The sequence below is a fragment of the Ictalurus punctatus genome, chromosome 12 (assembly GCF_001660625.3).
Source record: "Ictalurus punctatus breed USDA103 chromosome 12, Coco_2.0, whole genome shotgun sequence".
In the NCBI taxonomy this organism is placed as follows: domain Eukaryota; kingdom Metazoa; phylum Chordata; class Actinopteri; order Siluriformes; family Ictaluridae; genus Ictalurus; species Ictalurus punctatus.
Window position 1 is genome coordinate 24752716 of NC_030427.2, and position 26421 is coordinate 24779136.

The following is a 26421-nucleotide window of genomic DNA, read 5'->3' on the forward strand; positions in this document are numbered from 1 at the left end:
GTCTCTACTGGTAATCTATTGCCTTCTATTGGTGGCATGTTATGTCTGGTGGATACCATTAAGGACCAGCAATGGTAATGGTTTTAATGGTTAGCTGATGGGGTATAATGGTATTTGTAGTGAAAACTATTAGATTTTTTCTTTAATGGTTTCCATTGGGTTTTTTTTTCAGCAGGAGGAATTTACAGACATTAGATGTTTTATCTCATTTTCCCTGCTGAAAAATCCAGCTTGGTCTCAGCACATACCTGCTGCCTAAACAAAGGCCTAACTGACAAACTGGTAGACTGTCTTTACTAGTGTATTACTTGACTAAATTCATCCATAATAGAATTACCTTACTATTTATATCATTAGCGATAGCATGTCTATGATGTAGCATTAGTAACAGTAACTCTGGATGGCAAGTGCCGGTTTCCTTTCCACCAGCAGGTAAAGATGGTCTCACAGTTTGATTAGCTGGGCCTGTGTTCAGCAGCTGTTAGCTGGTCAGACTAACCAGGATTTAAAAAATGTATTCTACATAAATAATAGTTTCTTCAAGATTACATAACTACACATGAGGTGTGCATCAGGATTGGAGTGGAGTTCTTATAGCTTTCATTATGTTTTTTGTCTGAAAAGTGTCTCTTACCACTTAATATGCTGCTTTCTTTACTGACATCCATACATTTTTCTATAACAGTTAATTTTGTGCTAGAAAACTAATGTTTGGGAATGTAAAATGTTTTTTTTTGTATTGACTCGATAATGTAGAAGTAACAAAATAAAAATCTATAACAAAGTTTGTACTAAAAATAGGTTGCCTAAGACTTTTGCACAGTACTGTATGACTGCAACAAAACAAATCTCTACAGGAAATCGTGCAAAGAAGGGTTTTCCACCAACATGGCCACCCTGCTGGAGAGGAGCGCGTATGTGTAAGCTGATTGGTCAGTTTTATTCGTATGACGTTGCCAGTTGCTCTCATTGCTAAGTTCTCCACAGGGAGAGGCATCTCGGGCAGCTCAGTGGTGCAGGACTGCTGTTATATATAGCTGATGTTACGATGCTATAAATAACGCCAGTTTGATGTTATATCAATTATGTAGCAGGTTACACTGTTGAACAATCTCTTAAATGATATAAATATATAGTGTCAAACTGCCAGTCAAACGTTTTTGATATGTTTTATTACAGTTGATACAAAGTGCTTTTGCATTCTCAATTCTGATTAGTCAGAAGGTGTTTGATTAATTTTCTATAACAGCTGCTCTGACAACAGCATTTTAGGGGCCCTAAGCAGATTTTCCAAATGGGGCCCCCTATACCTATGCTTATGGTATACCTAACCACCCCCGTCTCCCAACTTACACAACATACACAACCTACTCTTAATGTCACTTATTATGTAGGTCCAGCTATGTCTGACAGTAGTTCTGGCTACAAGGTTTATATTAATGCATTGTTATCATTTCTGTAGTAACATACAAAGTGACTTGGCCCACTATCCACATAAACATAAAAAACACCTCATTGTTAATATGAGGGAGTTTGCTGTGAGGAGATGTTTATTTAGCAATCTTGGAAGGAGTCTCCAGTGTCAGCACTTTGTAACAGTTGAACCTGTGACTATGTTTTCCATCATAGGAAAGCCATCGTGGAGCCTGGAGCCTATCCCAAGGAACTCGGGGCACAAGGCGGGGGACACCCTGGATGGGGTGCCAGCCCATAGCAGGGCACAATTGCACACACGTTCACACACACACTCACACATACAGACAATTTTGGAAAATAGCAATCAGCCTACAACGCATGTCTTTGGACTGGCGGAGGAAACTGTAGTACCTGGAGGAAACCCTTGAAGTATGGGGAGAACATGCAAACTCCATGTACAGGGTGGAGGTGGGATTTGATCCCCGAAAGTGCGAGGCAAACATGCTGACCAGTAAGACACTGTGTCCCCCGTATTGTGGTCATTCCACAACATGAAATGCAACTATAAATTACAAAAATATTTGTTATTATTTAATTAACTAAAAAATGGTTAGTATTGGCAAATTGCTGTGGTATAAGACGAATAAAACACTAACACTAACTCCACTTCTGATTGGTCGACATCCCACCACCACATTGCTGACTATTTTTATTAAGTGTTTTTATTTCTTATGTAATTTCCTTTATTGCCAGACCAAAGTGATAAGAGAATCCCACATTTGCTGTTATATTGCCTACATGTGCTAATAAAGAATCTTCTACATTGCTTCCTCATCAGTCACCTACTAATGTCAGAATGGACATAAATTCATATTAGTGTCACGGTTTGTGCTTCACTCTCACCACTAGAGGGCAGTGCTTCATCATAATTTCTCCACAGATCAGAATGGGTGCCCTCAAAACTTCATTTCGCTCACATGGTTTCTCACATTACATAAACATAGCACTGTTCTGGATCGTTGTATTTCTGAAAATAATTGCTAAATGGAGCAATGTTTTCTGTGCTTATGGTTCCCCAGGCGCAATGAGGGAGAAATTAGGATCCTCAGAAAATGGGGTTCGAATGAAAAAGAATAGGCCTGAGATAAAGGGTATAAAAACCATCAATGCAAGGAAGTGATTTTTAATTCTTACAGATGTTACTTGGCCTCAATGGGACGGTCGTTGTATTCCGTGGTTATAAACATGGCCTAGTTCATTTTCTAACATTCAGAAGTGAGGCAAAATAAGCACATCCAAGCACATAGATGAGCAGTTGAGAGATCAGGGACTTGCTCAAGAACTCATCAGTGGCAGTTGTGAGATGTGAAACCACATCCTTAAAAAAGTCACTGTGGCAGCAGGAATGTTGTCAAGCGAATTGTTGCCCCTATCATTGCGTAGCAAAAAGTCCATGGTGTAGAGCTTGTTTCAGGCTGGATTGGTGTGTTGTACAGTGTTGTGTGGGTTAGAGTTAGGGGTTAAGGTTAGACTTATAGGAGGAGTTAGATCAGATCCAGCTCCACCCCCTGGGAGTTCTCAGTTGTGGAGAACTAGCTAGAAATGTGTGATTGTCTACATTTGTGTGTGGTTTACAGCAACCTATTTGTGTTTATTATCCTCCTCAGCAGGCTGCCAGATGCCAGAGAGAGACAGAGTCTGACCTGACCTGAGCACAGACCCTGTACTGTGGAGCTATAAATAACAACAGATTAGAGATGTTAAATGACTAGGTATATGTCAGACTGGTCTCAGACCCGCTTCAGATATGAGACCAGAGATATTACACCCAATAATAAGTCTCAAAAAATTCTTAAAATTTCCTTAACCTTCTATTCATACAATAGACTTACAATTAGATAAATGTTTTGTAATAGTACATTGTCTCTTTGTCCAGCATATACAACAATACAGGTGCACTGTACATGGTTTTACATAAACAACAAAAATTATAAATCCAATATGTAATGGTGTCTGCCACAGCACTAATATTTCTGATGTACTGAGTAAGGCAGACCATGAATAACAACAGCACCATGTTTTCCAGACCCAGAGAACCCACTGCAGACTAGAAGGCCACCTTCTGTAGAATTGTAAGGAGAAAACGATTCATTGTCAGTCTTGTTGTGCCCTTCTCCTGTCCGAGTGTACTGCTGCTCTTCTTTTATCTACCCCCCCTACCGTGTCCCCATACACTCCTCACTGTGACTCTTTATCTGGCTCTATTTTTGTCAACTCACTTCCACTTCTAATTATTTTCGTTGCTGATATGAGTCTCTTGTGCAATATTCTCCCAATTAGCAATGAGAGGAAGATCAAAGGTTGACACGCTGCTCAGCTGGCACTCAAACACTTAGTATAAAGCCAAATGATCTGCTTCTTTGATGCCTGTAACATCCCTTATGCGACTATAGTATGATACATTGTTATTTATACCACAGCGCTGTTGAATTCTCAAATCTGATTTGTCAGGAGGTGCTCAGCTGCAAAGCAAATCACAGGTTTATATTAATGTGCTTGTTCTAATATGTTATTGTTTCTATAGTAACGACTGTGAGGAGATGCAAATTGGTTATTTTTGGAAGGAGTCTCTAGTGTCAGCACTTTATAACAGTCAGAGATATCCCTAATATCATACCATCCATCCATCCATTTTTTATACCACTTACCCTGCAGGGTCACAGGGAACCTGGAGCCAATCCAAGGAACAAGACAGGGTACAACCTGGACAGGGTGCCAACCCATCACAGGGCACAATCACACACCCATTACGTACAATTTGGAAATGCCATTTAGCCTACAACGCATGTCTTTGGACTTTGAACTGGAGTACCCGGAGGAAACCCCCACAGCACGGGAAGAACATGCAAACCCTGCACACACAGGGCAGCGGTGGGAATCGGTCCCCCATCCCTGGAGGTGTGAGGCAAATGTGCTAACCACTAAGCTACTGTGCACCCGATATCATACCAATCAATACCTTTTGATTGACCACCTATTTTAAAAGATGGTACTGTTTGAGAGATATAAGCAGGTGTTACATTGATTTGCTCATCTTTCTAGATGTTGCACAATCACAGGGTAGCACTGTCACTGTCACATTAAGCTCCACAGAGTTATTATTGCACCTACTGGTCCAAAATGGGAACTGCAACAAGTTAACAGGGGTCCACTGGGGCAGGAAATCCTCTGCCCCATGTTCAGGGGAGAAACAGTGCATGGGATGTATAAGGATAGGGTTGCCAGGGCTGGCTAGCTTAAAAAAAAATACTCCGTGGCTTCTATATCAATTATATACTTATAGTATAAGATCACAGATACATATAGCTCTAATCAAGAATCATATTAAATAAAAATGGTTCTTGACACGAAGAAGGTTCTTTGCAGAACCTATGGTGCTGTAAAGAACCATGGAAGAACCTTTATTTTTAAGAGGGTACACTTGAGTTGAGCTAGATGGTTCTTTGGAGATTAAAGAAGTTCCTTATGTTTCATTATGAGTTCTTCAGTGCAGTGTATTGGTTCTTCAAGGGATCATCCGTTAACAGGTTAAAGTGAACCCTATAAGGTTCTTTGTGGGCCTGGAAAATTTTCTCCTGGCATCACGCTTAAGAACCTTACCTTGTTCCTTAAAGCACTAACTAAGGGTTTTAGAGAACTTATGATAATATGGTTCCTTGGCACCTATCACTGCTGCGAAGAACCTTTTCTGGTTTCTGGATAGCACCAGTAAATAGATGGTTCTCTAAAGAACTTCTTTAGAGAACATAAAAGGTTCTTTGTGCAACTTAAATCTGAAAAACCCTTTTTGGTTTTAACTGGAAACTTTATTTTTAAGAGTGTAGGGGTCCTTATGGTTACGGTTAAATATACTGAACTTCAAGGCTCTTCTTTCAGAAAACAAATGAATGGAGATTTAAATAATTGGAGGTTAAACTGTAACGAAAACCCTTTTATCAAGATCGTTTTTTGGCAACATTTCCCCTCTCCTTTCTTTTCTTTAACCTTTCTCACATCAAAAAAAGAAACATCTTGAGTCAGAGAAACGTGTGAGTGAAATTCGACTCGTGAAAGAGCCTTGAACTTGCCTTTTAGGGCTGATAAGATTAGGAACGTCTCTCTCACAAAGTGAAATTTCCCGAGGGAATATTTCAGAGCCTTTTGAAATATAGAAATTACATGAATTATAGGCCCAAGATAAGAATGTTTCTGAAATCGACTTGGTCCTTAGATCAGAATCCCTTAAAATGTTAAAAGGAAAATGGAGCAGTGTGTAATGATGGAGCTGCATGGTGACTACCCCGTGCACTTAGTCCATATCTGAGTGATGATCTGCTGTGCATTACAAGCTCCTCGTCCCATTACTACTGCTGGAGCAGCGAATAACTATTTCAGTGTGATCTCATCTTGGGCTCTCCTGGGTGTTGAGTTCTTTTTTTATGTCATGGTGCATTATCAGTCTCAGCCTTGCCTCCTGCGAGAACGTTTGCTCATTTATGTCACTGGTTTTTAAAACTTGCGAAAGCTTCTAGGAGAGGACATTGTTCATTTACAATGTAGAGCACAGCGTGTGCCTCTAAAAGGCTTCCTTTGCCACCTACAGCTGCATTTTTTAAGCCAGCAAGAGCTTGATTAATGGCTGAAAGTCAACAGATAGACGGGATAGTATAGGCTTTTTGTAATATATAATGCTTGTCACTTTTATATGCTAGAAATGTGGAGATACAGGCTTTTCTAAATACTTGTACAATATAAAAGCAGGAGTCAATCGTGTGTGTGTGTGTGTGTGTGTGTGTGTGTGTGTGTGCATGAAATTTCTTGGATGCAACACTACAGTTTGCTCGGATTCCTGCAGTCTGTGGGAGCTCTCTCTCCTTTCGTCACATTCTCGTGCACAAGTGTGTGTGCCATTAAGGCAGCGTTTGTCTGTGATAACCGCACTCAAGGTCAAGCTGTCAAGTCCTCAAGTCCTCTTGTTAAAGTGCTGACAAACTGTTACGATCAAGCACTGGCCAGAAATCAGGCGTAGCTCTGCTCTATCTGTTGTTTTTTTTTCTACAGCTAATTTCTGCCTTGTTGAGTTGCATCATCCTTATATCCAGGCCAGTACAGATTTACAGATTAATTTTTTTTTTTTTTTGCACAACATGCTCTGCTTGCCAGTGCTAATTAGCAACTTTAGCATGTTAACCACCGAGCACCTCTCTAGGGAAGCTGTGGAACTATAATGTCACTGACCTTGTACTTGTTTAAATGTCTACGCGGCACTGATTGATAGATCGCTGGGAGTTAAAGAGGAATAAATAAAAAGAGCTAATCTTGATTCATGGGTAATTAAAAAGGCTCTTAATGCAGTGGCACGCTGCCCAGCGAAGGACACAGGCAAGCCACACAAATGGCAAGCAGCGCACGTAAAAGCATTGAAAGCTGAAAGTCAATAAGAAAATCAGCTCATTAGATAATTAGCAAGTTGTTCATTATGGCCATGATAATGGATGGCTAAGGTAGTAGCTTCTCAGTCAGTCTGCTTGTCTACTTCAGGCATGTTTGTTTCAAAGGAGCAGCAGTGTGACACAGTGGTTCAGCCTGAGGCAGTCACTGCAACGAAAGGTCAGAGTTGACTGATGATATGAGACAGTCACTCTCAGCCCTTGACCCAAATGTTAGATTCCATGAAGGCACATGCTGGAAAAATGATGCACCATGGAGAAACGTCAAAGGACCTCCTGAAGGCATCCTGGGGTGAGGAACATTTGGCTAATGCAGCGGTGTATGAAACTGATACTAATTACCCCAACAGATCATCATGCAGCAAAGCCTTTAAAAGCAAAACTCATAAGACTGAAAGGAGTACGACAGATTTATTTATTTTTTTTCAAATGAATCTCTATCTGCTGCCATCTGTAGCATGTGATTACTGCTGACTGGAATTTTAAAATTTTCCTCTAGGGAGAAAAGAACAGAAACATAAAACATACACTACCAGTGAAAAGTTTATTTTTATTTATATAATAATAATAATAATAATAATAATAAGAAGAAGAAGAAGAAAGTCATCAAAACTCTGGAGTAACAAATAGAGCTATAGGAATTATGTTGTGATAAAAAAACCCCCAAAATAAATAAAAAATAATTTAGTATTTTTAATATTATTATTATTTTCTAATTTATTTATTATTTATTTTTAAAATTTATTTTATATATTAGTATTTTTAATAAGTATTTTAGCATCTTCAGAGTAGATACCCTTTTTGCCTAGAATTTCCAGAAACGTATTCTCACCTGATTTCTTGAGGAATTTCCCTGAGATGCTTTTTAAACAGTATTAAAGGGGTTCACACCTACGCTGGACACTTATTGTCCACTTTTCGAAATATTTCCCTCCGAGTCGTCCGTTTAAATAAATATATTTTTTGTAAATAAAATGTTAGTTTTCCAATGAAAGAAATGAATATGTTGGAACGATTATATTTTTTGTCTACAACACCGAATTCACACATTTAATCACACACCTTCAGAGCAAAAGCTTTTTAAGATCATTTCAGTCTCCAGATTTTTGGGAGGTAGTGTACATGTCAGAAGTCTAAGGGTGAAACATGACTTGACATGGTGTGTTTTAGGAAAATAATCAACTACCAAACAACATATTATTTATTTATTTATTTATTTAAAAAAAAAACACCTTGTCATATTACAGAGAAGATGTAAAAACACAAATTCCTCCGTCGTGAAGACTTTCCCATGGTGGAAATCAGTGACACTGCAGACTCCTTCCAAAAAACAAACTAAACAAACATGAATTTAAAAAGAAACGTCCTGTGTTAGTCATTACTATTTAACATGAATATGTATTAGAGCGAGCCAGTTCATATAAATCTATGATTTGCCTTCCAGTCAGCACTACTGTCTGCTCTTATAGACAATGAATCAACATTTTCTGAATCACAAATCGAGAATTCAGCTGTACTGTGCATTCATGAATTATTCATCCAGTTCTGTATATCTGTATAACGTTTCCTTTCTGAGATGTACATTTTCAGTAGAACTAAATGTGGTCATTTGTTACTAATGTTCAGCTTCGACACAAAAACCCTTTACAAAAGTCTAACTCTGCAGATTTACTTCATATCGTATTTCTACAGAGTTGGAAATTCGGGTAATACTCCATTAGAGCAGATTTGGTAAGACTTTCTCACGTGTCAGTTCCTAAGACCTTTATTGTTAGAATGTAATGGGACATTTTGAATTTGTGTTATATATGTGCATATTTGAATGACTTTCAGCTCATGGGTTCCTGGTTCTTTAGTCCTGTGTGGGAACCCTTGATGGTTCTAAGAGCATTTAACTATCAGAACAACTCTTGAGGAAACACTTTTCTTTCCAGGAATATAGTTAGGCCAACATATTAGTTCTTGCTTATTCAATTCCATGATGGATTTCAAGTCATGTCAAGTCATGTATTGATAGCACTGCTACCTCACAGCTCCAGGGTCTCTGGTTTGATTATGAGCTTGGGTTCCTGTCTGGGTAGAGTTTCGCATGTGTGTGTCCATTTGGATTTCCTCTGGGTTCTCTGGTTTCCTCCCACCTTCCCAAAAACATGCTGGTAGGTAGGTGTATTGGCTACATTAAATTGCCCCTACATGTGAATGAGTGTGTGCGTGGTCTGGCGTTCCATTCAGGGTGTGCTTCTTTCTTGTACCCAGCGTTCCTGGGTCAGGCTCTGGATCCACCACCATCATGACCAGGATGAAAGTGACTCCTAGATGAATGAATGTAAACTAAAACGACTATAGAAATATGCTAAAGTGTTGCTTAGGAACCAAGTCTACAAAGATACAAAAGAAATGTTCCATCCAGCATCTAAGAGAACCCTAAAAGAGAGCTTTAAAAAACCCCCAAGAACCTTTACCATTTCAAAGAACACTTGAGGAACCTGTTTTTCCTGAGTGTGTATACAATGTAATCTTCAATCCCATATTGTAATCAAAGTCCAGTGTACTGACCTGAAGCTTGTTGGGTTTGCTACACGCACATAACTTTAATGAACATTTTTAGCATTTAACAGTGATGTAATACCTTGGCATGCATTTTCTTTAGATCTTCTTTGTTTTTTTTTGTGTTTTTTTTGGTATTTTTTTTTTAAATTGTGGATCATTACAATGACTGACAATCTCAAGTCCTCTGAGCCTGCAGTGCACAGCTCCACCTTTTCCACCTTCTCTCCATCATTACAGGTACGAGTCAGAAATCAGAGCCCAGTGGTGCAGCTCTGCAGACCCCAAGCATGAACACTGATCAAAAAAGGTAGCTGAAGAAGCTGGTTTGTGTGTGTGTGTGTGTGTGCGTGTGTGAATGTGTGTGTGAGGGTGTGTGTGGGCAACTCTCTGGGTTGCTCTTTGTGATCATTCCCACATCATTAGTATATCTGTGTAATTGTATTTGTTTCTCGCTGAACACATGACGCCTGCTAGGCTGCAATGAAATCAAACCTATAACAAATTAATGATCGGATTTCTATGGCCCTCTGCACTGTTGCCACATGGCGAGAACATTTCTAACACGAAAAAGCACTGAAGGAGACCAAAATCAGCTGCCTCTCAAAAACCTTCAGCATTCTATACCCAAGAGACATACACAAATTCAGTACATACCTCTCATCAATATAGGTCTATGTAAGGAAAAAAAACACAACAGTGAGTGCTGTTATAGGGAAATAATCAATGACAGGGTCGACAGTAGTGGATTTAGCATTACCACACCAAAGTTGATTATTTTTTTAATGACAGGATGTCCAGAAGTCTTTTATTCCTCTTCTAACACAGCGGTTTGACAACAATTGCTTTTTTTGTTTGTTTTTAATTAAAGAACAAGTACTTAATAAGATAATAATCATTAACAAAGGTCGTCATTAAATTACCGATTTTTTTCTTTTGGTGTTGTGAAACTGACTCTTAAGTGCTGACACTGGAGACTCCTTCCAAAAACACTAAATAAACACCTCCTGACAGAAAACATCACCATATCAACTATTACAAATGTTTTTTTTTTTTTTTTTAAAAATCCATTCATGTGCAGTCAAGTCCTTGTATAGGTTGTGACTATAGAATTGATAATGTATTAGAACAATGGTTCTCAACCGGGGGAGGGGGGGTGGGGGTGTAGAAATTGGGATAGGGGCGTGAATTTTTTTTTGGATTCACAGATGGGGCCAAAAAATCTGTCTATCAGATAGATAGATAGATAGATGGATAGATAGATAGATGGATAGATAAATCTTATGATATTGATCATATTAACTACTTTGTACAAAAGGTCAGATCTTCCTCATGTCTAATCTCTTCTGTTGAAGCATGTGATCAGACAACTAAACAACACTCAGATGGATTGGATCTCAAATGGATCATAAGGTTTTGCACAAACTTGTGGGGTCCATGAGTCCAGCTCGAGTGCACACTGTCATGTAAATATTTCAAAGGTTCTACTTTCACTCAAGCCGTTGTCAGTAATATCATTTGTAATGAAAATTGTTGTATAAAATTAGAAAAGAATGCAAAATAGAAGCACTTTCACTAATACTCTCAGACTTTTGGACCCCATGGTATGTAAGAGTGAACGATAAGTCTAGAATCCGTCAAAACAGTATTATCAAACCAAAATATTATGTTATACAAGACATATATTTTGGGCAGAAAGTAAGAGTGCAAAACTCAGAAGTTAAGTTTTTGCTCAAATGTATTTTTTTGTAACGTTCTTATGTAATGCTTTCTGACTCTGGCTCATCTTGTCCTTATAGTCTCAAACACACACACACACACACACACACACACACACACACACACACACACACACACACACACACACACACAGGGTGGCTGCAAGTCAAACAGCCCCTGGCAAGTTTGTAATAAAAATGTTTACTCTCCCCAAGGTGCTGTTTTTTTTCTTATCAGGCTATCAGTTATAAAATAAATATACATATATATATATATATATATATATATATATATATATATATATATATATATATATATATAGATAGATAGAGAGAGAGAGAGAGAGAGAGAGAGAGAGAGAGAGAGAGAGAGGGAGAGAGAGAGAGTGGAAGAAAATGCAAGCAGGTTATGAATGTAAGGAAGAAGGAAACGAGTTAAGTTAAAAATGATTAGATATGGGCATGTAGTCTGTGCTGACCTTGAAACTAGAAAGAGAGAGAAACTGAAAGGGAGAGAGAAAGGTGTGAAGGTAAAGAGCTAAGCAGGTGTGACAGCTCTGAAAGCTTTCACAGGACAAAAAGGTTTCTCAGGCCTCCGAGCAATGCTAAGCTGTGGCTCACCCCATCACTGACCCCGGCGTACACCTCCACTGGCAAGGAGGGGTGAAACTGTGTTCAAAGACAATACAGCACCTCTGCAGGAAGTTAGGGGAAAAAGTAGATGTGTTTCTGTAGTCTGTAAGACACACGGGTTTATATTAATTCTACTGAAAGGGTTTCTATAGTAGGGTTGGAGGTTCAAATCCTGCCTCTGCCCTGCGTGTACAGAGCTTGCATGTCCTCCTCCTGCTTTGTGGGGTTTCCTCTGCGTACCCGGGTTTCCTCCCTCATTAAAAAGACGTGCATTGTAGGCTGATTGGCATCTCAAAATTCCCTGTAGTGTGTGAATGTGTGTGCAATTGTGCCCTGTGATAGGTTGGCATAGGGGCGTAACCTGGCCTGGGTATTCAGAGCTGTAGCCCCGAATATATTAAATTCTCCACTTGGAGCGGTTTGTCACTACGGAACTCAACATCAGTAAAAGAAGATGGCGGTGTTGTGATTTTATATCTTCAGTGAATGGAGGCGAGACCAATCAGACAGCGTTTACAGGAAAATACGTGGAAACACTCGTGTCTTATTGGCTGACGGCTCTCACTTCTGCCAAACGCTAGCTCACACAGTCAGTTTGAGGAAAAATGTATATATGCCGGAATTTAGAATTACAGTAAAGGGGTTGAAACTGAAACACTAATGTCCTCTCATGCTGAGCACGAAAACGAGGTGTGTAAATGTCTATATGAGTTCCAGTTTACGTGAACATGATATGAGCAGAGCATAAGGAAAGATAATGTAATTTTGCATAGCACTATAGCAGCTAAACCCATAAAATGATAGCTTAGCTGTGCCTCCACTTGGCTAGTGACACCAAACTTGCCTAGTTAGAAAAGTTTTATATTTTATCAGTCTGGTAGTCGTACAAACAGTGACAACACCTGAGGCAGTTTTTATGATAAATCCAACTTTTTCTGATCATGATCATTCACAGCTAAGTTACCTCAGCTTCCATAAAACAAAACGTATTCTACTAGCTGAGATGAAAAAAATACTTGGAGAATAATCCGGGCTCAGCCCTGGGTGATGAACAATCCATGGATGGATGAATGGATGGATGGATAAAAACCTTTCCTTCAGACTCAGTGCTCAGATCATGCAATCAGTTGCTGTTTAAATCCACAGGGGGGCAGCAGATATTAACGTTTGGTGTTTTTTTTTCTTTCATTTCCGCTCTATTAAAACATTATTTTCTGCTCATTGCATTATTTGAACATCCTCTCCCCAAATCAACTCTGTAGAGACTCATTACAGCCGTCTGTTCAGTCAGACACTCAACCTTTCAACCTACATGATTAAGGATTTGAACATAAATGAATATTACAATTCATACAAACACACAGTGCTGATCAGATTGACATTTAATATCAACGAAAAGAGAAATATTGAGATAAAGGAAACATGTCAAATGAACACTGATCATGTTTGTTTCCTTCTCAATGACAAAATTACGTAATAACACTCCATTTTATCCGTCTTGTCATCCTGAAAATAAACTTTTACACCGAAGAAGGCGGGGCTACAAGAGTTGGGTCGGTGTGTGACATCACTTCCGCTCTCGGGGCGCCTTTTCGTAGCTCGCGAGCTGTATTGTTCTTCCATTTCCGCACGCCGCGCGCTGGACCGCTGCTCGTTATATCCGTGCTGCTGCTGCGCGTTTCTCCGCAGACCGCGTCGTCGTCTCTTCACCTCAACCGAGTACACCCGGCTCTTCAGGAGAAAACAAACAAACAAACCACAGCGAGGATTTGCGGTAGTTTCACCGCCGGATTTTACAGTTTTGCTCCGCGCTTGAGGTTTTTATCTCGCTTTGTTTGTAAACTTTATTTACGAACTCCCCCAAAATGGAGAACGAGAACAAGTACCTCCCGCAGCTCCTGGCGGAAAGAGACAGCCTGGACTCGTCCTTCATGCACGCCATGAAACTTTTATCTGCAGGTAAATGTAATAGTTTACCTTAAAACTATACATATGTACATTTTTGTTTAGAGTTGTATGTGTGTGGAGGTTGTTGTTCCATCCGTTTATATCTCGAGGGTTCGCTTTCTGAAGGGGAAACAGTACCCGTGTCTCAAACCGCTCCGTGCTCCCTATGTTCATGCACTACACAGGGTGCGACATAACGAGCGTCTGTGCCCTACGTAGCGCACGTCATGTACATTTTGGGACAGAACCGAAAGCGTCCTGTACAAACTTACCCAGTGTAATTCATGCTGTATGTAAATGGGCATCATTTCTGTTCAGAGCAAAGGCACGTTATTTTATTTTTATTTATTTTTGCTTAATGTTTGTGTGAAACACGAGCTTACATTTGCATAAAAAATAACGAAAGATACGATGTTTTCCAGGTGATGTGTAGCTCTCTTTCTCTCTGTTTTGTTTATTTTACCTCAAATGTCGGCCAGACGTTACTAAACCGATTCATCGTAATGTAAGTTAGAGATATAATTAGCGTGTTAAAGCGTTTAAAAAAAAAAAAAAAAAAGACGCGTTGTTTATCAGAAAACGGTTACGGAAAGTGTTGACCTGGCTCAGTCCCAATCAGCTCGACGCTGCCTAGAAAGGTGCACTACATCGCGCGTGAAACAAACAGCGCGTGTGCACCCTATGTAGTTCGCCATATCTCCAATGGGTACTGATTTCTGTGTTTTTAAAGTTTCAGTTCTGAGTGAATGAACGCGGCTGTAGTCGGGTTTTAGTCTGATTTGAAGGAGTGTGATTAGACACTTTGTCCTCTCCTGTCTCCTTGTTTGGATCACTGAGTGAATAAATACAATGAATTTCTTTAGTCTTTTCTTTTCAATGCGCTTGATGAGTTAACCATATGTATAACAGCTGAAATGTCGGATTATCCCAGCTAGGGTTCATTTCTTTCCAACAGGAAATGTCTCTCTCTTTTTAAAAATGTTTTTATTTGATAATTTTCCTTCCTCTCGTCTGTCTACAGCAGATGTTTTAGATCAGCAGCCTACTGGGAGCGTTGCTGTACATTTGAAGGCGTGCAGCTCTGCATCTGGATCTTCTCAAAGCTGTTGATGAACTTCATGTTTCGTCAGATGTGTGTGTGTGTGTGTGTGTGTGTGTGTGAGAGAGTGAGAGAGAGAGAGGGGGGGGGGTGTTTCATGCTCTAAGTGCAGGTGTTGTACACCGTGACGACAATTTTGTTTTGTACCAGATCAAGGACTCCAAGTCTGGAGAAAGCTGATTACACTGTAACCTGTATGACTGTGTAACCTCTCGAAACAAGCACCGGGAAATACTCTGGCTAATACAGCAGCGATTAGTGTAAATACAGAATGACCCGAGCTACGTGAAGAACCACTTCTGTTTTTTTTTTTTCCCCTCCCCGCATGTGATCTGATTCCTTTATGCTAGACAGGATCAGCAATAAAAAAGGCTTGTATGCGATACAGTCTGAAGCATTCTTGAGTTTTCAGGTCCTCCAAGGTCACACCGAGATGAGATGTAGTGATACTCAGTGGATACATGCCGGTTAAACCCCTCCGGCTTGGCGTAAAAAGGCACAGCTGGAGATTTTCGAACGTTCCCTGGAGCAGCACAGCTCAATCCGTCGGTGTTTATCTTGTGTGTAAATGACAGCATTATTCGGGTCTTCCTTGACCTTTAGCCTCTTGGCTGAAAGCGTTTAAATTTATTTTTTTTTGCTCCTTATGTTGAATGTGCCCCTGTCTGTCAAATCGTAGCATGGTAATTTGATAAACTGGCGTTAGTTACACATTGGTGTAATTCCCTTCCTGATTGGTCACACAGAACTATTAACATCCAGCCTTGACTCTGCTTTCTGTCACCTGCAGTCATTATTCTTTCTCTCTCTCTCACTCTCACTCTCACTCTATCTATGCATAGCAAGAACAATGCTGCTGTATTGCAAATAACCTTGACTGTCGTGGCTAAACAGAGGACTTGTTCTCTTTTTGTTCCCAGAAATCGAGAGGGTTCAGAAAGATGAGCCGGAAAAAGACAATGAAACCTACTTGGATCTCTTCACGGCGAAGAATATCAAACTGAAGGAAAGAGTTCTCATTCCAGTCAAACAGTACCCAAAGGTCGGTGTTGCTTTTTGGCGATTGGCAAAATAGCTTTCGTTTGTGCTGGTTCACTCGCCCAGTATGTTGTGTATAGACGCCCAGTATGTTGCTTATAGACCCCAATATGTTGCGTATAGACGCCCAGTATGTTGCGTATAGACGCCCAGTATGTTACATGTGTGACTCCTGTAAAGCACAGCGTTCTCTCTCTCACACAGAAGCACTGCTAAACTCATTATTGTCAACTATTAAACAGAAGTAAGGTAAATGCTGAAAACATGCAGAGATTATATACAGATGTGTCTGTGCTGGAAAGAGGAGGAACATCTGTGATTTGTTTTAAAGATGTCCTAAGTTCTCAGTTTTTTTTTTTCCTCTTCTAATGCATGTCAATCTCTGTTCAAGTTATTGTTTTAGTTAAACTCTACCTGTAAGAGTGATGGGAATTACTTTTTTAAGCTTCCTTTTAATGGTAAAGACAGAAATGTTACTCTTTGGCTGTGTTGCATTCAGTTTTGTTTTCTGACCACAGTGATGTTTTCTATTCTGTGCCTGAATTTGGAATGAAGTACACTCTGTGTATTGTATAATCCCGTTATAACGTCATACGTTAGGTGGAAAGCATAAGCAGTGAATAGGAAGTTGGTTTACTGCGTGTCGACACAAATATATTCCTCCCTAGGGCTGGGTGATGTGATGAAAATGTCATCATATGAGATACCTGAGGGCGTTCCTACAAAACACAATACAACAAACTGTCTGCAAAATAGTAGTAAAAAAAGTTGATACTTTTCTTTAATGCCTACAAAGACAACAATTAGTTTATTTTTTTCTTAGTGATTACATCAAATCAGCGGCATCCATTCGGTGCCATTTAATCTGTAATTATTTAAAAACCTAAAATTCATCACCATACCAACGATATCCCAGAAAAGTGTATCGTGTAATCATCTGTCACGATATCAGTATATCGCCCAGCCCTGTTCCACCGTAAAAAGAACGTCAGTCCAAGAAGAAAAATATTCCCATTGCTGTCTACTGATTTATCCTGAAAAGGCCTGAAGCGTTAAGATTCTTTAGCACATGGACATTAAAATGCGTTTTGTATCTTGACATTCAGCGACGTGTGTACTTTTCCGTTATCAGATGGCTGTTCTGTTATCGTGCTTATTAACTCGTGTCATTGCATGTAGCGTATTTTATTAAATACGGTCAGGAGTAAATTGCAGCTTTATGGAGGATGTTCAGGTGTCGATAAGCGGTTTATTGCTTACTTAATTGTTTCTAATCTGATTTATTTGTAAAAGAAAGCTTTGGCTAGGCATAGCGTGCATCTCCCTGCTCTGACATGCCCGTGTTAACCCGGTGAAGGAAATGTTAATGAACTGATGCCGTTATTTTGGCGTTTTTTTTTCCCCCTGTTTAAACATGTCGAGTGTTTAATGTAGAGTGATCTACGCTGACCCCTTGTGTATTCGCCGTGTCGAGTATTTTCAGCCCCCAAATCTTCTTGGCCTTGAGTCCTTCACTTGGAATTGTTCTTGTTTCGTTTGTAATGATAGAAGTAGGTCACGTTGAAACCTTTTTATTGCTGTTCTCTCAAGACTAATCAGCTTTTACTGCCCCAGTTTACTCTTTCTGTGCTGCAGTTTTACAAAATGCTTGCCTTGTCAGATTCCCCATCACATCCTGCCCTGTTCTGCAAAGCTATTTAAGTGATCTATCAATATCGCAAGAGAAAAGGAAGGCGATTAAATACACTTCTCCCTTCACCCGGACTCCCGTAGATGCCATCTCTCTCTTAAAGCTGTCGAGTGTTTTGAGTTCAGCCGTGTTGCAAATCTATCTAACGTTATTGAACGTCGAGTCCTTCGGAAAGCATTTTGACCAATCCAAGTGAGACTGAACTTTCCTTCATGCCCTGAATTTAGTGTTTTAATCTCACCTGTGTTTTCCCCCTCCCACACACACAGTTTAACTTTGTTGGGAAGATTCTCGGGCCTCAAGGGAACACCATTAAGAGACTGCAGGAGGAGACGGGTGCCAAGATCTCAGTACTGGGCAAGGGATCTATGAGAGACAAAGCAAAGGTAATGACACACCGGCACAAGGGTTGCTACGATTTCACGGTTAGTCACAGTGTCAGAATGTGTTTCCATCTATTACTGTCTACCTGGGCAAGTTCCTTACTCCAGTGGTTCTCATCCCTGTTTAAAAATGTACAGCCTCTTTATTCTATTTGTTCTTTTTCTCTCTTTTTTTTTTTCTTTCTCCCTTCCTCAGCTTATAACAAGATGATTAAAATCTCTTACACTGTCAGTCCTTATGGAAAAGTCCTTCTCAAAAATCCTTACAAACGAGAATGTTTATGGGATTTGATTGTTATGCTTCCTCTTTTTCTTGTCTGTTTGTTTACACACGCACAATAATGTGCAAATATACTTGTGCGTGAAGAGTTCTGGATAAATATTTCCTTTGCGTTTCCCCATTAACACTATGATGCAGTGAAGCTGTGGTATTTTTAAACACTGATTTGTTGTTGTGTAACATCATACTAATCGACAGACCAGTGCAGCAGCTGTGTCATTTTATTTATTTATTTATTTATTTATTTTTTGATATCCAGAATCATATGAAAATAAATCACTTACAATAACTGATTCTAGAGCAGAGATGCTAAACTGTTTGTAGCTGGGTACTCCTTCAACTGTAAAATAAATTCCACTGACCCGCTCGGTACCGATTTTTATTTCATGCCCATTCATTAAAATCATGTCTTGGTGATGTATTCGAGCCTTTCTCTTCCTGAGCTGATCACTGACAGAACACATTAAGTCCATGCTGATGTTTTGTACAGGTTATTGAGGTTTGGATTAATTCAAGGGGCCATCATTTTCTTGGGCATTTTTTTTTTTTCTGATGAACAAATGAGATTCTTGGTATGTTTTGGAAGGATGAAAAATCTTTTTGTTTCTCTTTCTGTGCCTCATTTAAAAAAAAAAAAAAAAAAAAAAAAAACAAACTCTTGCACTTAACGTCAAGTGTGAAGGCAAACTGCTGCTCTAATTTGCGTGTTGTGGCCTCATTAGGACATAGTGATGCAAACCATTCCCCAGATTGTGACTCGTTTCAGCTGTAGCTCAAGGCGCTGCATGCATATAAAGGGCTGTAATTGACTAGATTAGGGTGTAATTGAGTCATTACCCACCCATCCCCCACCACGTAAACTCGCACTGCTTTTTCATAATTTTAATGAGTTTATTAGTCATCTCTTTTTAAAGTAAAGAAGTGCAACGAAAGACTAGAGTGATGGTTGTCAGCTCGAACAATTTCTATACAACGTATTACTGAAAACTTTTTTTTTTAATAAGCGTTTTTAGCGTTGTATTGAAAAGTTCTACACTTCAAATGTCCAATTTCACTGATATTCCCCGAAAAGCATATGGACTACGGACGGCCGTTGCTCGTTAAGCTTGGAACAGCGTTCTGTTTTTATCAGCTTTCAAACCGTCGCGATCAAATCACAACTGAACAGATGGAAATTGAGTGTTCTGACTGGTAAGTTTTGCTGTTATGATGGTAACGGATCTTCTCCACAACGTTTTATCCTGCATCAGTAAGTTTCTACACGAGACGTCTTGTGAAATTAATTCTCAACGTTTTGGTGTTTTGTTTTTAGCAATCCAGAGCACTAAATCTTGTAGGAGCTGAGAAATGCATCTCCCAGTTGAGTTTATGTAACAAATCCAACCCTTTTTTTATTTTTATTTTTTTTTTATTTTTATATATAAAAACGCTGTGCTTTGGCCCACTTCTCCTCCTGAGCTAATGGCACACCGCTAAAACCGAATTGATGAACGACTTAAATAATCTAATGAAATATTAACGAATTCCGGGATCTGCGTTCACGGCTCAGATCAGCATCTCTGTCCGTGTGCTTGGCAGCAGTCTAAAGTACCCTGGCCGTTCCATGCGACACCTGTTGTTGTTGTTGTTGTTGTTGTTGTTGTTGTTGTTGTTTAATGTCATTCCTTACAGTGATCGCAGGAATTTGGTCCGTTATCAGTGCCTGAGTGGCCTGTGATGGATTAGCAGTCGTGTGGGTTTGGACAGGGCAGGGAATGATGCAAAACTAGCCAATGAGTAAGCCTTGTACGCTAAGGACTGATGCGTAATCAGGTGTTTTTTTTTTTTGGTGTTTCTACCAGTTTTGATTTTGTTTTACTTCCCATATTTATGATTTACTGCTTTGAAACCTGCTGCAGTTTGGGTTGGTTGGGGGATTTGTAGCCAGACACAAAATAATCCAAAATCACTGGAGGAAGTGAACTTGAGCTTGATCTGGTTAAAAAATATGAACAGATGCATGGTAATAGATAGATAGTACTTTGAAAACTCAACAGTGAGGTGACCATACACTGTGTAACAACCCTGCTTGTGTGAATAAGCACGTTTGTGCTTTTAATAGAGTTTTCATTTGACTTGTTGGATGCGTTGCCGCAAAGAAACATCTTTTGAAACATGGTTTCATGGAATTTCAGGTTTTCATCTACAACACTGTAGTTTTCTGATGGGCTATCCATGTTGATAAATTATTTGGGTTAAATGCATTTTTATTTATTTATTTATTTATTTTTTGCTGTGTTCAAGCGTTTATTAAAAACTAATCCGTGACTCGGAGCAGAAAGGCCAAGCTGTCGATTTTTGCTGCTTGGTTGTATCGTTCATTTTCAAACGAGAGACATTAAGAGATCTGCTCCTGTGTATGCGATCTCTTTAGCAGCCAGGCCGACTGGTTTGGTTTAATTAAATTAGTCTCCGAACAATATGCGTGGTAATTCATATGGGTGAGTGTAAACATTATAAACTAAGCTACAGAAAAACAATCGAGAATTTTGCCTGACATTACGCCTGCCTTAAACTGAGGGAAGCCTCGGAGCTCATGTTTTATTTATCTCTTGGTGGATTTTTGAAGTATGCTGGCAGATGCTATTCTCATACTTGCATTTACTAGCCCTCAGCTCCCTGTTGTTGATAATTGGTCGAAGTTTTTCAAAACAGGAGGCCTATAAAGTGTGTGTTAATGTGTTTATCAGGAGGAGAGCTTGAGGAAGAGTGGCGAGCCCAAATACGCCCACCTGTCCATGGAACTCCACGTGTTTATCGAAGTGTTTGCTCCAGCGCCCGAAGCGTACATGCGCATGGCCCATGCTATGGAGGAGGTTAAGAAGTTTCTCTTCCCTGTAAGTACCAATTAAAAATTTCTCCCAGAGCCGCCGGATGGATCGTTTATTAGAGCCAAATAGGCCAATGTTCAGAACTGATTAACCGCTCGTAGTATTAAATTAGCGCTTGGCTTGTTTTACCTGTGGCTGCAGATTAATGCTTAGCGTGAGAAGTACAGATACCAGGCAGTGCTGTTCTCACGTGATTATGGATTGTCTTTCTGGTCAAATCAGTCTTCTGGATTGATTGTTGTGTATGTAATGGCACCTTAGATCTATGTTTTGCTGCTACTACTTGAGTGTTTCTGTTAATAGCTGATCTCAGAGTTCCTCGCTGCAATTTGGGAAGCCTGTAGAGGAAATGTTGTATTTGAGAGGGAATTGTTTACGTTGCCCCTTTCTTCTGTGCTGTCCCTTGCTCTCTAGGACATGATGGATGAAATTTGCCAGGAGCAGTTCATGGAGATGGGATATCTGAACGGAAGCCACGAACACAGCGTCCGAGGCAGAGGAGGCCCGATGGCCAGGGGGCGCGGAGGACCCCCGCCACCCAGGTATATCGCACGTCTAATTTATGTCCATACAAATTGCATTGAATCCTTATTAGTCTGGATTAGTTGGTCTGTTTCAACCATCAGCTTGGTCATAAAATTGTTTAAAAAAAAAAAAAAAACCTTCCTCAAGGTCACAAACTGCTTCCAATATATTGGTAGTTCTGCAGGGGATTTATCTTGGATCTTGTTTGTTGGTTCAGGGGTCGAGGCATGGCACCGATGCGTGGCGGTGTTCCACGTGGTGGTCCAGCCAGAGGTGGTGCGGTGAGAGGAGCCCCAGCAGGGCGCGGAGGACCACCGGCTCAGCCTGGCAGAGGCGCCGTTGCCAACCGAGCCCGCGCTCCTGCCCCTGGGTCACAGAGGATGCCGCCTCCACCGCGCCCTCCTGCCCAGGAGTCTTATGAAGACTATGTGAGTTTGAACGGCATCATTGCACTCTGGATACACATTTTAAAATTCAGCTTTGTGATTTTTATTGTCTTTGTAAATAACATGGTGGATACCCCCCCCCCCCCCCCCCCCTGTTTCCCCAGTCCTATGACGAAAGTTACGCAGAATCGGGCTACGAATCCTACGACAACTATTACAGTCAGCCACAGGCGTGAGTCGAAGCCTCTTTATTCTGTTATTCCTAATGCCATTACCAGTCCATCCTAGTTCTTCAGCACTGGCTTTAGGGAAACCTCCCTGTAGTTGAGAGATTAGGTCAGGGCTCCTGAGCTGTACACTGCATACACACTGACCTGCTTAGTTCTCATTTTTCCTGCTGTAATGTACCTGATTCCGCTAATGCAGAGCTGCATTGGGTGTTAAAACATTTAAGAGCCTCTTTTCCACTGTGAGATTGAACATTCTGAATGCAGAGAGTAACCGTTCCAGTGGTATTTCCACTCGGGCACAATTTGGTACAGAATGCTCACATGCCACAGCACGGCTATATAACTGTTCACTATCCCCTGGTGGTTATGCATTTACCGTGTTGTGTCGCTCTCCTCCTTTTTTGCTTTTATATACACTACTGGTCAAAAGTTGGGACATTTGATCAAAAAGCCTTTGATCTGAAGGTGTATAATTAAATGTGTGAAATCGGTGTTGTAGACAAAAAATATAATCGTGCCAACAATTTCTTTGACTTGGCACGAAATATTCCAAAAAGCAGCCGATAAGAGTCCAGCGTAGGTGTGAACTCCTTTTTAATACGGTTTAAAAAGCATCTCAGGGAAATTCCTCAAGAAATTGGTTGAGAAAATACCAAGAATACATTTCTGGAAATTCTAGGCAAAAGGGGCGTCTACTTTGAAGATGCTAAAATACTAAATTACTTTGATTTTATTTTGGATTTTTTTTTTTGATCACAACATAATTCCCATAGCGCTTTGTGTTTATTATTATTATTATTATTATTATTATTATTATTATTATTACTATTATTTATTATTATTATTATTCTGAAATGTCGGGGGGAAATAAATAAAAGCACAGTGCGTGTGTCTAAACTTTTGGCCGGCAGTGTATTTTATGTTTTTGGTCTGCTCTGCTCAAGAACAGTCTTGGTGTGACACTTGCACTAAAACACACGTCTTTATTGTCAGTTGCAACGAGACTCTCTCTAGGCACCTCACAATTCAATTTAAATCCAGGATAGAGAGTTACTGAAAGCTGTTTTCTTTTGAAGAGTGATCATTTTTTTTACTTGCATCAATTTTTGCAGAGAGCCAGAGTATTATGACTATGGACACGGAGAGACACAGGAAGGATATGAGAATTATGGTGGGTGTTTAAAAAGCCTAGGCCTTTCTTTCTCTTTCTTTAGTGTGTTGAGTCATGGCATCACGTTTGGTTAACACTTTAAAAAAAAAAAAATAAATATATATATATATATATATATAAATATATATATATATATATATATATATATATATATATATATATATATATATATATATATATATATATATATATATATATATATATAATATAATATAATATAATATAAATAAAAAAATATTTTATTTATTTCATATAAATTGCTTAAGTGTTAGTTGTTGTGATTTGAAGGAGTTAGAGCTGTGTTATGTTCAGGTATGCCGGATATTCTCATTTGGTGTATGTGTGTTGATCTTCATAGCTCAAGATGACTGGAATGGAACGCAGCGTGCTTCTGCCAGTGGGAAAGCTGCCGCTCAGAGACAAACGAAGGGAGCGTACAGAGAACACCCGTATGGGCGATACTGAACTCTGAACAAGCACAACGTCATCACCCATAATGTCCCATCATGACGACTGTCTCCCACGGCAGCTCGCTCTTTAAGCAGCCTGACAAAAGTAATTGTCCGCCTTTCCGTTTCGCATTTCTGCTCTGGACATTTTGTTTTTAAAGGAAACCTGAAAAATCAGCAACTGAACGCATCGGGACTCAATCGAAAGTTCAAGACAGTTTGAGGGGGGTTTAGGTATTTAAAAAAAAAAAAAAAAAAAAAAAGAAAAGCCAGCCTGTTCTTTTATTTTCAGTTTTATACTCTTAATCCCTCTCTGCTTTAATCTCTGCTTTTTTGCATTGTTAGTTTTATTTTTTTTATTTTCTGTTTTTTTGTCCTCTCATTGCTTTTGGTAAAATTATTTAATTGAAGAGATAAAGCCTGACTTGTTGATGAGTTGCAGATTCCCAGTAGGCTACATTTCAAAATTCTGCTCAATATTAGGAACTCAAAAAGCCATTAAACCAAATCAATTATTTAACATAATGTAAAGGAGCGTTAATTAAGGAAAGGAAAAAATCTCTTTAATGACATTGACGGCAATTGATTATTTGTTTTAAATAGTCTTAAAAGACGTACGTTTAGCTTTAGGCTTCAATATTTTTTTTTACATGATATTTTAGAGTTTTGAAATATAGCCCTAATAGACACTGTTGAGATGGACTGTCCTCAAATCCTTAATTTGTTAAAATAACTTATGGCTCTTCAAAATCTGTTCTGCAAAATGATAATTGTGTTTGGGGGGGGGAAATTGTGTTCAAAGAGATTAAAATAAAGTCAGATTTTTCATAGATTATAATACTATGTTATATAAAATGCATGCTCAAACTGTTTAAGAAGGATTGGGACAACAATCTCTACAAGGGTCATCTCTTTCTAATGTAAAGGGATCCTGCAGCTAAATCCGAATTTCTTGTACATACTTTAAAAAAAGAAAGAAAAAATATCAAATACGCCCAAACTGTACTTACTGCCATCTAGTCTCTGTACGCTCTCCAGAAAATGCAGAATGCTACCTGTGTAAGCTTGCCTAAATAGGTAACTAAATCTGTCCAAAAATGTTTTGCAGCAATTGTCAATAAAGCCTAGATTGTTTTTTATGAAACTTTTTTAACCTGGTTTATTTTTCTGTTTCTGTCATCATAAAATCTGAACTGGCCTTTTTAAATAACTTGATAACCTTTAAGTCCAGCAACCTTTATTTTTTTTTTATCTTCAAAACAGAGCTTAAATCTAAAATGGTGCATGTAGACTGGAGACGTAAACGGCACTAAAGGACTGTTCAGTGTTTCCTTTGTTAATAAAAAGCGCCATTTAATCTTTCTCTCTCTTTTTATACTTAAAAAGGACCCTAGAGGTAAGACCCTGTGCCTTTTAAAATAACCCCGGATATAGCTTCCTAATGTCTTTAGACAGCTAAGCATTCAGTGCTTGGGTATGTATAAAACTTTTCTTGAATGCCGTTTTTATTCTTTTGGTCTTACGATGACAAATGTATTGAGTAGTTTGAAATAACGTGAGTTTTAATTAAGTTTTAGCTTTTTATATTTGTCAAGTTTGAATCTGCTTTTCTTAATGAACGTAATGACTGAGAAAAGGAGAGGACTGCTAAACCTTCAGTGCAGCATTGTAAAGGTAGCTCTAACCCTAAATTTGTATTTAGCCGCTGTGTTATGTCTCTTATCTAAACCTCTTGGCGTGTAATGAATTTAAAAGTTTCAGTCACAAAAATAAAAGTAACGGGGGAAAATATTTTCTTTTCTTTTTTTCTTTTGTTAAAAAAAAAAAAAAAAAAAAATTAAAAATTTTTTTGGTATGTTAACTTGGATTAGTCTTAGATCAGGCATGTAATGCAACTCTTGCTAAACGTTTTCTGTACCAGTGTGTGGTGTTAAAGCTGCTGCTACTTTTTTCTTTTGCATAATTGAAGTGAAACTTGTACATAATTCCAATTGTTTTAAGAAATTTCTTGAAAAGCTTGAGTTGCATGACCTATAAATGTTTCTATAGCTGCATGTAGTTATTGTATACCAAAAACACTTTATTCGATGGCGAGTTCAGAGTCTGTTCTCTTTTCATAGGGAACTGTTTCTCATGAGATCCAGGGATGGAATCGGAGTTTGCAGCTTTTTTCTCAGGTCAGTGTTTTGTTTATTTTGTATTTTTAATTCTATTTTAGTCATTTTCCATTCACACTGCGCTTGTGCTGGAGCCTCGTCTCAACCTATTCCACACTTTTCCTCCACAAACGGACCGGTTCTCAGCGAGAGAACTGATTTGCAGCTCCCAGTCCAGCAAGTGAACAGTGACCGCGATGACTGAAGTAATTTCTCAGCAAACGCATGCAGGCAAATTACCACGACCACCATTTTAGTTTGTTATGCTGGTAAACCCATGTGACAAGGCCTGCATTTTCATGCTGAGACCTGATTGGCTCTTACATTTTATGATGTGGTAACACTTGTTTTTTTAAAATTTTTTTTATTTGAACTTTTCTCAGAAATTTCTTTT

General features: G+C 39.2%; 2 protein-coding genes across 2 annotated transcripts in view; one reads left to right on the forward strand and one right to left on the reverse strand.

The window, feature by feature from the left end:
• The window catches only part of LOC108273355 (anterior gradient protein 2 homolog), a 157142-nt gene that overhangs the window by 13103 nt on the left and 117618 nt on the right, over positions 1 to 26421 (reverse strand). The window lies entirely within an intron of this gene.
• khdrbs1b (KH domain containing, RNA binding, signal transduction associated 1b) lies at positions 13409 to 25015 on the forward strand. Its single transcript, XM_017482049.3, has 9 exons — positions 13409 to 13762; positions 15770 to 15891; positions 17847 to 17963; positions 20970 to 21116; positions 21525 to 21652; positions 21853 to 22063; positions 22186 to 22253; positions 23364 to 23422; positions 23781 to 25015. The coding sequence occupies exons 1-9, from the start codon at positions 13669 to 13671 to the stop codon at positions 23885 to 23887; spliced, it is 1053 nt and encodes a 350-aa protein (XP_017337538.1). The 5' UTR covers positions 13409 to 13668; the 3' UTR covers positions 23888 to 25015.

Coding starts and splice junctions, on each gene's coding strand:
- khdrbs1b (XM_017482049.3), top strand. CDS start 13,669: ATGGAGAACGAGAACAAGTACCTCCCGCAGCTCCTGGCGGAAAGAGAC. Junction 15,892..17,846: donor CAGTCAAACAGTACCCAAAG/GTCGGTGTTGCT, acceptor CCACACACACAG/TTTAACTTTGTTGGGAAGAT. Junction 23,423..23,780: donor GGAAGGATATGAGAATTATG/GTGGGTGTTTAA, acceptor TGATCTTCATAG/CTCAAGATGACTGGAATGGA.